At 44.0% G+C, this 14,493-nt stretch overlaps 1 protein-coding gene across 1 annotated transcript; it reads left to right on the top strand.

The window, feature by feature from the left end:
• Positions 1–1,551: 1,551 nt before the first annotated feature.
• On the top strand, positions 1,552–12,579 carry LOC117392561 (NLR family CARD domain-containing protein 3-like). Its single transcript, XM_033990657.2, has 11 exons — positions 1,552–1,619; positions 3,502–3,728; positions 3,811–3,897; positions 6,935–7,033; positions 7,103–7,172; positions 7,273–7,477; positions 7,565–9,317; positions 9,388–9,561; positions 9,763–9,936; positions 11,041–11,087; positions 11,672–12,579. The coding sequence occupies exons 2-11, from the start codon at positions 3,673–3,675 to the stop codon at positions 12,217–12,219; spliced, it is 3,213 nt and encodes a 1,070-aa protein (XP_033846548.1). The 5' UTR covers positions 1,552–1,619; positions 3,502–3,672; the 3' UTR covers positions 12,220–12,579.
• Positions 12,580–14,493: the final 1,914 nt, after the last annotated feature.

The following is a 14,493-nucleotide window of genomic DNA, read 5'->3' on the forward strand; positions in this document are numbered from 1 at the left end:
TAAAATATCCAACATGGAAACAAGGCCAGATCCAAATATCCATCATGTCCCAAACAGTCCGATTCTTCCCACAGGTTAAACAGGGCCGCTCTTTGTCCCTGATGCCCTGGAATAAGAGGGACACTTCACACAGTATTAAAGTGAATGCATTTCTCTTGAGTTCAGGACTTGTATAAATGTGTCACTAAAAACATGAGGTTTGGAGCAGAGAGGTCAGACTTTGAAGAGATCCATTTATATAGAGTTTATGAGGAGGACATTATTATTGAAACATTTGATTTTGAAATAAGAAAAATAACAAAAAACACAATCCCTGACTTGTTGACTTCTATAATAATTGTTAGTTGCAAAGTTTAGACACACATCCTCAGTCTGCCCCCCTCTCTTCACATTCATTACTTTAATATTACATTATTTCTAGTGTGGAGTTTGTCTTACCACATTTGAGAGGTCAGAGGTCAATAAGGCACCCCCATAAACATTGTACAGGTCCGTCCTATGTTTTAATGCGTACGTTTGATACTGTAAATGAGACGTATCAAGTAGAATTTGTCTAAATATTCCAAATGTAGGAGGATTGTCTGTTTTCCAGTTTAGTAGAAGACATTTTTTGATAAATATGATATGATCCCCAGTTGTTTCTGTAGCGTTGGATTCATTTCTATATCATATTCTACACCAAACAGACTTCTAAAAGGAGACATCTTAAGGGATTTTTTTTTAGCATTTTTTAACAGTAAAGTCGTGTATTAAATTCCAGAACTCTCTTAAATGATTACACTCCCAAAACATGTGAAAATAAGAACCTGTGTGAGATTTACATGTGTTACATTTAGGACACAGGCTAGAACACATTTTACTCACGGTGAGGGGGTCAGGGCTCTGTTTTTATTTGACATGTATTTTTACTACCTTCTACTTTTTATATACACACACAAGACATTAAATATATGAAGTAAGAGATGTGTTTATAGTTGGCACAGATCAGGTTCAAGATGAGTTTTAAGTGTTTTAATCACTGCATATTTGAAGGACTGGGGGACATTTTCTAATGAGGTATTTCTTATATTAAGGACAGGAGGAGTCTCACATACACACTGATGTTTGTGAGGACATAAAGGCTGTTCTCTTGGTGGACAGTAGTAAACCCGTCTAGTATCACTGGTGGGTTTATGTGGGACACTAGTTTTTTGCTCACGACAAACTGTTGGAATAATCTCTTTTCAATGATCTCTAATGGTTGTGATTTTGCTGTTAAAAAAACTTAAAGTAACTGCAGCTAAGAGTAGCAGGGGTTGAGGGTTCAACTGTGCTGTGGCAGTTTGTCAGCCTGGCTACAGTGCAAATATATACAGTAGGTTTAATTCCATTTTAAGGAACATTCTGTGTTCACTGTTCTCAGGGCGGTTTACAATGGACCATTTATTCACTCCACACCCATAAAACAGTTATAGATTAACCTGCTGTTCACCCAGACTTTGACCCTGGGCAGATCACGACGACTGCACTACTGTAGAGAGAGGAACAGACACAAGAGGAGAAGAGGAGGAGCAGAGGAGAATCAGAAGAGGAGCAGAGGAGGCTCACAGACTCTGGAGGTGTTGGACTGTTTGTCTGAGGTAATAATGACTTATTTTGACTTGTGTCACAGTCACTTGAGTGTCTTTTTGAACACATTCTTTGTATAATCCTAGTTTTATGGTGTCAGACTCTTCTCATGTGTCACTGAGTCATATTTTCAGGTCATACTCAGCGAGATTCACCTGTTTTACATTTAGAATACACTCAACTTTTAACTTTAGCTTCACTTAGATTTGAACTTGGACTTGACTCACTTCAGTCTGAGAAAACACTTCAGTTTGTGCAGTTTTTATGCTGTGTCTGTGTTTTTTTGAGTGGTACTTGTAATTGTAATTGTCTCCATGTAATTGTACTCAGTTACATTTCAAATCCTATGAGTAGTGAGTACAGCACAAGTCCCACTGGTCCTGATCCACGTCTGTCTCACCTCTGTATCTGCTCCTTTATAAACAAACACATCACTGCATCGCCTGCTCTGATTGGACACAGCTCAGAATATGCAGATTGTGCTTTGACATGTTTCAAATACTGATCAAAAACGCAGCTCACAATCTGTTCAAAAGTAAATAGTACACTTAGTAGTATTTTTAATGTGTACTTTTTACTTTTCATTGAGTACAAAATCATCTTTTGTTTTTTCTAGTTGATACAGAGAAGTGTCAAAGACTTTGGGACATGAGGCTGTTGTTGGTTTATGTTCCCAGTCACAGGTCAAAGGTTTGATATAAAGTGTCTCCTGAGATCTCTGACAAACAGTAAAGATGTTGGACTGTGATCCTCCAGAGGCTGATGAAGGTTAATCATTCATATTTTATTATTGTGTCGCTATAGTCGAGTTTCAGACGTCAAACATTATATAAAACAATCATATTTAACACAGAAGAGTCACATGTGTCTGATGAAACACACACATTTGTTGTAATAATGCGAGTTCTCGGCTCGAGTCACAAAAAATCCCATGAGATGAACATCTCAGAGTCTGACCTCATCAAGTCCACAGAGTCCAAAGTCCAGGTCCAGGACAGGTCCAGACAGCAGCAGTGATGGAAGGAGTTGATCTTTAAAGCTCTGAGTAATGTCAGGTTTATTTCTCTGTTCTGAGTCCACATGGAAACACACGGGAATAGAACCACCAACCTGTGAGTCCAAATGTGCCTCTGTGTATTTGAGCCTTTACTGTTTTACACCACACTGTCTCTTTATGTTTATGTTTCAAGTGTCTTGCCCAAGGGCTGTGCCAGTTTGTCTGGAGTTCATCAAGAGAAAACTCCAGAACAAATGTTTGATTCATCTGGAACAAGTCCTGGTTTAGTCCTGGTTTAGTCCTGGTTTAGTCCCGGTTTAGTCCTGGTTTAGTCCTGGTTTAGTCCTGGTTTAGTCCTGGTTTAGTCCTGGTTTAGTCCTGGTTTAGTCTTGGTTTAGACCTGGTTTAGACCTGGTTTAGTCCTGGTTTAGTCCTTGTTGAGTCCTGGTTTAGTCCTGGTTTAGTCCTGGTTTAGACCTGGTTTAGTCCTGGTTTAGTCCTGGTTTAGACCTGGTTTAGTCCTGGTTTAGTCCTGGTTTAATCCTGGTTTAGTCCCGGTTTAGTCCCGGTTTAGTCCCGGTTTAGTCCTGGTTTAGTCCTGGGTTAGTCCTGGTTTAGTCCTTGTTTGACTTTTGTTTCATTTTCTGGCACTGATCTGGACTTTTGGGCTGTGGATTCAACTAAAATGAGACTTTCTTTGTTTTTGTTCGTGTCTTTTGGTTCATTCTGTGACTTTTTTCATTTGTAATGGTTTAATATTTCATTACTTTTTAAGTGGTATATTTTATTTCTCTTTATTTCTGCTATATCCAGTTGTGAGGTCTGTTTGAGTCGTAGAAAATATTGTCTGGATTTTCATGTTTACATAAGTTTGACTGACATATGTTTGATTTTAGAGTGGACTTTTTGCAGTGGACTTTTTGCAGTGGACTTTTTGCTGTGGACTTTTTGCTGTGGACTTTTTGCTGTGGACTTTTTGCAGTGGACTTTTTGCTGTGGACTTTTTGCAGTGGCTTCATGCGTCGGCTCCTCCTGAGGGTCTGAGATCACATGAACCTGGACTGAGCATGGATCAGAGAGAGACCAGAGAGGACGGAGCCCCTCCCTCTATAAAAGCTCACAGGTAAGAGAGGATCACTAACACTCCACCACTGTTCTCCATGTCAGAGCTCAGACTAAAGTCACTGCTCCATCTGTGTCCACAGACCTGCTCCTGAGGCCAGAGGCGTCTCATTCAAGAGTGATCACTCTATGGAACAAGCAATTTATTTTAAAAGAGAAGATGGTGCAGAGTAAGTCAGACTCACCTCATAATGTCAGGACTTTATGTTCAGTCTTTTTAGAATGATATGGACTTGTTTTTTTGTTAAACTCAACATAAGTGTGAGAGCTGCAGATGACCTCTGTGACTGTGAGGAGGAACTTCATGCTCGTCTCAGCAGCAGGAAATGCAACACACTTATGTGTTTGTCCTACAAAAGTCCTTCAGAGTCAGAATCAGAATCAGAATCCTTTTATTGCCATCATTTGTGAACACAGTTCACAAACTAGGAACTTACTTCGGTGATAAAGTGCAACATAAAACATAAAACACACTGAATAAATACAAATACGGGCATGCACAAAGTTAAAAATATATGCTTAAAAATCAATTAAAATACTTAAAGGTAGAAAATATGTACAACAGCAGCATCAGAACAACAGACATGACTTATTAAAGTGACCGGTGTTATAAAGTGTCCAGTTTAGTGCAGATATTATAAAGTGTTCATGAGACAAACTGCAGAGGGGAACAAACTGTTCTTATGACGAGAGGTTCTGGTCCCAATGGACCGTAGCCTCCTGCCAGAGGGAAGTGGCTCAAATAGTCCATGTCCAGGGTGAAGTGTCAGCTGCTCTACGGCCTGCTCCCCCCGAGTCCTGGAGACAGGTCCTGTAGAGATGGAAGGAGCAGCCAATCACCTTCTCAGCAGAGGCACAATGTGCTGCAGTCTCTGTCTGTCCCTGGCCCCAGTGAACCACACAGTGATGGAGGAGGTGAGGATGGACTCAATGATGGACGTGTAAAACTGCACCATCATCTGGACCGGCAGCTTGCGTTTCCTCAGCTGCCGCAGGTGGAACATCCTCTGCTGGGCTTTCTTGATGAGGGAGCTGATGGTTGGCTCCCACTTGAGATCCTGGGTGATGCAGGTGCCCAGGAAGCGGAAAGAGTCCACAGTGGTGATGGGGGAGTCCGTCAGGGTGAGGGGAGGCAGGGGGGCTGTGACTTTCCTGAAGTCCACAATCATCTCCACTGTCTTCTGGGCATTAAGCTCCAGGTTGTTGCTGCTGCACCAGGACACCAGCCGGTCCACCTCCCTCCTGTAGGCAGACTCATCGCTGTCCGAGATGAGTCCAATGAGGGTGGTGTCATCCGCAAACTTAACCAGTTTGATGGAGTCGTGGCTGGAGGTGCAGCAGTTGGTGTACAGGGAGAAGAGCAGGGTAGAAAGTACACAGCCCTGTGGAGCTCCTGTGCTTCTTGTCGTAACGGCAGGTACAGGAGCGGACCAAGGAATGCAGACTCTGGGCAATTTTACAGTGTTTATTAACAGTTTGTGAAATAATATGAGTCAATAGTTCATTAAACACACGAGAGGCGAACCAGGCGTGTGGAGTGTTGAGCAGAAACGGGGAACACCAGGACCAGACGAAGACAGGATCGGACTCAGGAACAGAGCAAGCCAAGCGGGGGTAGTCTGGAGCAGACACAGAGACAGCCAGGGCCGGAGCGGGACAGGACCGGAGACGAGACCAGGGGGAACTGGACAGGAGTAATCCAGAGAGCGAGAGCCAGGGCAGGAGACGAGAAGCAGGCCGGAGACCAAGACAGGACAGGAGGCGAAGATGAGGAGTGGACTGTACCGGAGCTGGAGTGCAGAGTCAGGAGCAGGAGCGAGCGAGAGCAGGAATCTGGGAAACAGCAAAATCCAGTAAGACACGAGTAGGCAGGTAACAGGATACAAACTTGAGCTGGAACATCCACGTTTACACGCGGACGGTCTGGCCCTGAGTGTCATCTGATCCTAGAGATCCTAGTCCAGGCCCACTGGACCTGCTCAAGTCACATGACTTTAACCACTGTGTTTCTCCAACAGAGACACTTTTTATTTGAAACTGGAATTAAAATGGACTCTGAAAAGAGACAACAGTCGACAAACTTATTTCAGGAAAAGGAAGAAATAAACTGACTTTTGTTTGAAGTTTATTATAACACAATTTATACACAAAGTCACTCAAAAAGCTTTACAGAATAAGAAAGACATTAAACTCACAATAAAACAAAACAAATAATCATCATAAAAGTGTAGAGCTGAATAAAACCTCTCAGTCACAGCAGATAAACAGAACCATTTGAGTCTGGATTTAAACACTGTCAGAGCAGAGGCCTGAGTGACATCTTCAGGAAGAAACTAAACCAGGACTAAACCAGGACTAAACCAGGACTAAGCCAGAACTAAACTAGTACTAAACCAGGAGTAAACCAGAACCAAACCAGGACTGAAACCAGGACTAAACCAGGACTATACCAGGACTAAACCAGGACTGAAACCAGGAAAGAAAGCAGGACTAAACCAGGACTAAAACAGGACTAAACCAGGACTAAACCAGGACTAAACCAGGACTAAACCAGGACAAACCAGGACAAACCAGGAGTAAACCAGAATTAAACCAGGACTAAACCAGGACTGAAACCAGGACTAAACCAGGACTAAACCAGGACTACACCAGGACTAAACCAGGACTAAACCAGGACTAAACCAGGACTAAACCAGGACTACACCAGGACTAAACCAGGACTAAACCAGGTCTACAGAAGGACTCCAGCAAGTTACAGGTCCCTGAGGTCCTCCTTATGTGAGATGGTTCATGTGGCTCATGTCAGATGTTCAGATGTGACACATGACACAGGTATGACACATTTCTTTCTTTAGTTTTCCTGGCTCCAGCTGTCTTCATTGTCTTTTCAGTGTTTGTGATGTTTCCCACCTGTGACATTGATGTGTTCACAATAACCAGTCCATTTGTAATAAACACAAGATATTTATTATCAGTGGACCAGAACATGTGCAGTACAGAGTGTATGTAGAGAACAGAATGTGACTGCAGCGACCCCTACAGTATACTCCCGGTAACACTATAGTGAACAATGTGGACAATCTTAATGACAACTTTATAAAAACAGTCTCTGTTGTCATTGTATGTTATGATGGATTCTGGAGTGAGGTGAACACAAGTGCAAAGAAGAGTCACTCTGACTGAAGTGTGTTTTCTCCTGTGTCTCAGGATCCACCAGAAACATCCTCCGTCTGAACCTGGTCCAATCTGTGAGTCCCTCAGGAGTGACAGGTCTATGCGACAGCCACCTGCTTATGCCACAGAGCCGTGAGTTTCCACCAGTGTTGAATAAAACAAATGAAATGAACATAAGTGTTTGATGAGTCTCTCTCACAGAGTGGAGCAGCAGGGTCCAGAGGTCTCCAGTGGTCAGCACCATCAGACACAGCTGGACTCCATATTTAAGGTCTGTCACTAAAGTTTGTAAATGTTCAGATGAATGAGAACTTGTTCCACACAGATCTGACACTGACTGCATTTGTGTTGTTTATAATGTGTCTGTTCAGCTTCTGGAGGAGGACATCTTCACTTTTGTCCAGAAGGAGCTGAAGAAGCTCCACAAGGTTCTCAGCACAGATTACCCAGAATGCTTAGAGCCAGAGGAGGATGAGGATGAAGAGCAGAGGAGCAGCAGTGAGGCTGTTCTGAAGATCACACTGAACTTCCTGAGGAGGATGAAGCAGAAGGAGCTGGCTGAGCGTCTGAGGAGCAGTAGGACCATTTAACACATTTAACAAGGTGCTCACAGTCGTTTTGTATTCTCTGAGACTCAGGCCTGTATCTGTTGTCTTAATTCAGGGACTTATTCTGGAATTTATCGGCGTAAACTGAAGTCTAACCTGCAGCAGAAGTTTGAGTGTGTGTTTGAGGGCATCACTAAAGCAGGAAACCCCACCCTTCTGAATCAGATCTACACAGAGCTCTACATCACAGAGGGAGGGTCTTCAGAGGTCAACCAGGAACATGAGGTCAGACACATGGAAACAGCCTCCAGGAAAGACCCAGCAGAGACAACCATCAAATGTGAAGACATGTTTAAAGGCCCAGCTCACACACATGGACCAATCAGAACAGTGCTGACAAAGGGAGTGGCTGGCATCGGGAAAACAGTGCTCACTCAGAAGTTCAGTCTGGACTGGGCCGAAGGCAAAGCCAACCGGGACATACAGCTGCTGTTCCCGTTCACTTTCAGAGCACTCAATGTGCTGAAGGAGAGAAGCTTCAGCTTGGTGACACTTGTTGATCACTTCTTTAGTCAAACACAAACAGAACTCTGCAGCTTTGAACACCTCCAGGTGCTCTTCATCTTTGATGGTCTGGACGAGTGCAGACTTCCTCTGGACTTCACCAAAACCAAGGCCCTGACTGACCCCACAGAGTCCACCTCACTGCACGTGCTGCTGGTAAACCTCATCAGGGGGAGCCTGCTTCCCTCCGCTCGTATCTGGATAACCACACGACCCGCGGCGGCCAATCAGATCCCTGCTGAGTGTGTCTCCATGGTGACAGAGGTCAGAGGGTTCACTGATCTGCAGAAGGAGCAGTACTTCAGGAAGAGGTTCAGAGATGAGGCCGACAAAATCATCTCCCACATCAAGATGTCCAGAAGTCTCCACATCATGTGCTACATGCCAATCTTCTGCTGGATCGCTGCCACAGTCCTGGAGCATGTGTTGAAAAGCAGAGACAGAGGAGAGCTGCCCAGGACCTTGACTCAGATGTACATCCACTTCCTGGTGGTTCAGGCCAAAGTCAAGAACAGCAAGTATGAAGGAAGATCTGAGACAGACCCACATTGGACTCCAGAGACCAGGAAGATGGTGGAGTCTCTGGGAAAACTGGCTTTTGAGCAGCTGCAGAAAGGAAACCTGATCTTCTACGAGTGTGACCTAAACGAGTGTGGGCTGGACGCTGCAGAGGCCTCAGTGTGCTCTGGAGTGTTCACACAGGTCTTTATCGAGGAGCAAGGCCTGTACCAGGACAAGGTCTACTGCTTCATCCATCTGAGTGTGCAAGAGTTTCTGGCTGCTCTTCACATCCATCAGACCTTCATCAACACTGGGATCAACCTGTTCTCAGAGAAACAAACATCAGTGGAAATTTACCAGTCAGCTGTGGACCAGGCCTTGCAGAGTCCAAATGGACACCTGGACCTGCTCCTCCGCTTCCTCCTGGGTCTTTCACTGTCGACCAATCAGAGCCATCTACAAGGTCTGTTGACACAGACAGGAAGTAGCTCCCAGACCAGTCAGAAAACAGCTGAGTACATCAAGAAGAAGCTAAGTGAGGATGTGTCTGCAGAGAGGAGCATCAACCTGCTCCACTGTCTGAATGAGCTGAATGAGCGCTCTCTGGTGAATCAGATCCAATGGTTCTTGAGTTCAGGACATCTGTCTAAAGCTAAAATGTCTCCTGCTCAGTGGTCAGCTCTGGCCTTCATCTTACTGTCATCAGAAGATGTTCTGGACCAATTTGAGCTGAGAAAATACTTTGCTTCAGAGGAGGCTCTCCTGAGGCTGCTGCCAGTGGTCAAGGCCTCCAACAAAGCTCTGTGAGTAACCTTTGTTTAACAGAGGATGGTTTGATTCAACTTCTACATGAACAATGTTTTCTCTCTCCAGACTGAGCAGCTGTAACCTGTCAGAGAGAAGCTGTGAAGCTCTGGCCTCAGTCCTCAGCTCCCAGTCCTCTAGTCTGAGAGTCCTGGATCTCAGTCACAACGACCTGAAGGACTCAGGGCTGGAGATGTTGTCTGTTGGTCTGAAGAGTCCTCACTGTAAACTGGAACAGCTTAGGTCAGAGGAGTTAAAATAACTCACTGTTCTTACTATTATTAATATTACTATTATTACTACTCACTATTATTATTATTGTTACATGGTAGTTGCATTGGAAAATAACATTTGTTAAAAGTAACATATATGGTACTTTTTATTTGTCTAATTAGGTTGACTCTTACTAATGAATTGACTGATTCCAATAATATGTGTCCTCAGACTGTCAGGTTGTCTGGTCTCAGAGGAAGGCTGTGCTTCTCTGGCCTCAGCTCTGAGGTCCAACCCCTCTCATCTGAGAGAACTGGACCTCAGCTACAACCATCCAGGAGACACAGGAGTAAAGCTCCTGTCTGCTCTACAGGAGGACCCCCACTGCGCACTGGACACTCTCAGGTTTGGACCAAATTTAAAAACGCACACCAAGACGCACATCCACCATAGATGTCCACTTTGCATGTGAACTCACCACCTCGGTGTGAACGCACCATTAAAATGATATTTAAAAACAACTTCATATTTCAGACTGATTTCATGTGTTTCTGAATGATGTTTCAGTCTCATGTCATGTGTTTCAGTCTGAGTTCATGTGTTTCAGTCTGATGTCGTGTGTTTCAGTCTGATGTCGTGTGTTTCAGTCTGATGTCATGTGTTTCATTCTGATGTCGTGTGTTTCAGTCTGATGTCGTGTGTTTCAGTCAGTTCATGTGTTTCAGTCTGATGTCATGTGTTTCCGTCTGATGTTTCAGTCTGATGCCGAGTGTTTCAGTCAGATGTCTTGTGTTTCAGTCTGATGTCTTGTGTTTCAGTCTGATGTCGTGTGTTTCAGTCTGATGTCACGTGTTTCAATCTGATCTTTCAGTCTGATGTCTTGTGTTTCAGTCTGATGTCTTGTGTTTCAGTCTGATGTCGTGTGTTTCAGTCTGATGTCACGTGTTTCAGTCTGATCTTTCAGTCTGATGTCTTGTGTTTCAGTCTGTTGTTTCAGTCCGATGTCGTGTGTTTCAGTCTGATGTCGTGTGTTTCAGTCTGATGTCGTGTGTTTCAGTCTGATGTCACATGTTTCAGTCTGATGTTTCAGTCTGATGTCTTGTGTTTCAGTCTGTTGTTTCAGTCTGATGTCTTGTGTTTCAGTCTGATGCCGTGTGTTTCAGTCTGATGTCGTGTGTTTCAGTCTGATGTCGTGTGTTTCAGTCTGATGTCGTGTGTTTCAGTCTGATGTTGTGTGTTTCAGTCTGATGTTGTGTGTTTCAGTCTGATGTCGTGTGTTTCAGTCTGATGTCGTGTGTTTCAGTCTGATGTCGTGTGTTTCAGTCTGATGTCACATGTTTCAGTCTGATGTTTCAGTCTGATGTCTTGTGTTTCAGTCTGTTGTTTCAGTCTGATGTCTTGTGTTTCAGTCTGATGCCGTGTGTTTCAGTCTGATGTCGTGTGTTTCAGTCTGATGTCGTGTGTTTCAGTCTGATGTCGTGTGTTTCAGTCTGATGTCGTGTGTTTCAGACTGGACCATGCTGGAGCTGTGAGGTTATCACCAGGACTCAGAAAGTGTAAGTGTTAAATTAACTCAATTTGAAACAGACACTTATTTAAATGTATAAAATGCTCCATGGACCTCACATAGAATATATATAGTTGTGTGGCCTCAGACTGTGAGGTCCACAGCTGTGTCCACGACTGACTCCTGAAGCAGATCCTGAAGAGTCCAGTCTGGAGCTGTGTAACTGCACTCATGTTTCAGCTCAAACACAACAGTGATCTTCATTCTTCTTCTGGAGACAGTGGATTTAAACCAATCCCCTGTTCTCCTCTGATCTCCTCTGCTGCCTCCTCCTCATCACTAGAACAACAACAGACACACAAACACTGGCAAAAGGACAGAAGCTGTGAACAAGCTCCTGAAACACAGAGCCACATGTCTCTGTGTGCACCAAGCCCCATCAGAACTACTGCTGCTGGAGCAAAGGAGGAGCAAAGGAGGAGCACCAAGCAAAATCATAATAATAAAAATACATTCATCATAAATATTTGACTTTAAATCTTTCATGAATAGATTGACCCATATTAAACTATAATTAAATGTGTGTCTCCACATGGGACTAACTGCTGCTGTGTTGTGTCTTCTCTCCATCAGATTTCTGTGATCTCACTCTGGATCCAAACACAGCTCACAGAAAACTCAAACTGTCTGACAACAACAAGAAGGTGACACATGTGAAAGAGGAGCAGCCGTATCCAGATCATCAGGACAGATTTGACCACTGGGCTCAGATTCTGTGTTCCACTGGTCTGACTGGTCGCTGTTACTGGGAGGTCCAGTGGAGTGGAAGGGTTTATATATCAGTGTCTTACAGAGGAATCAGAAGGAAAGGAGGCAGTGAGGACAGTTGGTTTGGAGGCAATGATCAGTCCTGGAGTCTGTTCTGTTCTGAAGGTCGTTTCTCTGTTTATTATAATAACAAACACACCTTCCTCCCTCAGCCCCGCTCCTCTTCTGGGACAGTCTCAGTGTTTGTGGACTGTCCTGCTGGCTCTCTGTCCTTCTACACAGTCTCCTCTGACCAACTGACCCACCTCCACACCTTCAACACCACCGTCACTGAGACTCTGCTCCCTGGGTTTGGGCTCAATCCTGACTCCTCAGTGTCTCTGTGTCCGACAGACTCACCCTCCTCTGAGTAAAATACAACAAATCTGTACAAAAATCACTTTGTAAATGTTGATTTTATTTTGACTTGATTTGAGCTGCAAAGTCGAGGCCTGTCTCACAACTTTAGGAAGATTGTTCCAGGTTTTAGTTGCATGAAAATGAAACACTGATTCTCCATGTTTAGTCCTGACTCTGGGACCAGCAGGAGGCCGGTCCCTGAAGTCCTCAGAGTGTGAGATGGTTCATAGAGTGTAGACTCACTCTCCCTCCTCCCACTCCCCCGTCCAGAGCTGTACCACCCCGACCAACAGTGTCTTGGTCGGTCGGAATATACACTCTCTCTCCTCCCTCTCTCTCCTCCCTCTCTCTCCTCTCTCTCTCTCCTCCCTCTCTTCTCCCACTCTCTCCTCCCACTCTCTCCTCCCTCTCTCTCCTCCCTCTCTCTCTCCTCACTCTCTCCTCCCTCTCTCTCTTCTCCCTCTCTCTCTCTCCTCCCTCTCTCCTCCCTCTCTCTCCTCCCTCTCCTCTGTCCAGAGCTGGTTGAAGTACAGAAACAAACAGTAGCTGCAACAACCACCCACCCCCTCTTCTCTGTTCTCCCCCTCCCCCCACACTACCCTTGTAGTGACACGGTTGTTCTCAGTTAAAAGTTTTCTCAGTTCAACAGTCTAGGATAAAAACTCTTGGTCAGTTAAGCTTTTTTTTAGCAAATGGCCCACGGAAAACCGTACTGGAGTTCGTGGTTACTTGTCTGTCGGCTCAGATACTGAGCACATTGACGGTACAGGTCTGATTTTGGACAAGGAGACTGAGGATTTAACTGAGTACTTGTTGAAGGCTCGTACACACATATGGAACATTCTACGTGATGGTACGTTTGATTCACTCTCACACTAAAACATTGAGCTCAAACCTGCCCTTCGGACGCCTAATGTTGGACAAATGTGTCAGAAGTGCATTACTGACGTACCTCTGGCTGTTATTTTATTTTTTTAATAAAAACACCAGTTTCTGTATAATATGATACAGAGTTTTTATTTGTGTACGTCGTACAAACAGAACATACTTCACGGTTCATATAGAGATCACATGTTTATGGCACAGGGTTCATATCAGGGGTCTTTCCCACTGCCTTTAAAGCTGCAGTGGTGAGGCCCCTGCTGAAGAAGAGCAATTTAGATTTTAATGATTTTAACAATTACAGACCAGTGTCTAACTTACCATTTTTAAGCAAAATTTTAGAAAAACTTGTTTTTACACAGCTTAATTATTTTTTAAACACACAGAACATTCTTGAAGAATGTCAGTCTGGTTTTAGAGTAAACCACAGTACAGAGACAGCCTTGACAAAGATTTTAAATGATTTTAGACTAAATTATGATTCTAAACAGGTGACAGTGTTGGTTCTACTGGATCTAAGCGCTGCCTTTGATACAGTAGACCACACTATTCTTTTAAACAGACTCAAACACCTGGTCGGCCTCTCTGGTACTGTACACAAATGGTTTACTTCCTCACAGACAGAACATTTATGGTAAGTTTAGACACCTACTCCTCTCAGGTTCATAAAATCACATGTGGTGTGCCCCAGGGTTCCATTTTAGGTCCTATACTTTTTAACCTGTACATGCTCCCTCTTGGTGATGTCATCAGGAGACATGGAATCAGCTTCCACAGCTATGCAGATGATACACAGCTTTACATCTCCATGTCTCCTGATGACACCAGCCCAGTGGATGCTCTTTTTAACTGTATTTTAGACATCGCATCCTGGATGGCAGAAAACTTCCTCCAGCTTAACCAGGACAAAACTGAGGTTTTAATCATCGGTCCTGAGGCCCAGAGAGAGAAACTTTTACCCAAATTACAGTCACAGTCTTTTAATCCATCATCACAAGTAAGAAACCTGGGCGTTATTTTTGACTCTGAGCTGACTTTTATTCCACACATTAAAAACATCACAAAAATTGTTTTTTACCATTTGAAAAACATAGAGTCCATCCCATTCTCTCTCGGGCCAACACAGAGACGCTGATGCTTTTATCACCAGTCGTATAGATTACTGTAATGTCCTGCTCTCTGCTCTTCCCAAAAAGGCGATTTCAGGTCTACAATTATTACAAAATTCAGCAGCACGTGTCCTGACTAAGACCAGGGGGCGGGGCCACATTACACCGGTTTTAGAATCCCTGCATTGGCTCCCTGTGTGTTTCAGGATCGATTTTAAAGTTCTTTTACTGGTTTTTAAATGTCTTAATGGTCTTGGGCCTTCTTATCTTACAGAACTGCTTTTATCCTATGAACCC

This window comes from Periophthalmus magnuspinnatus, chromosome 3 (assembly GCF_009829125.3).
Source record: "Periophthalmus magnuspinnatus isolate fPerMag1 chromosome 3, fPerMag1.2.pri, whole genome shotgun sequence".
Taxonomy (NCBI): domain Eukaryota; kingdom Metazoa; phylum Chordata; class Actinopteri; order Gobiiformes; family Gobiidae; genus Periophthalmus; species Periophthalmus magnuspinnatus.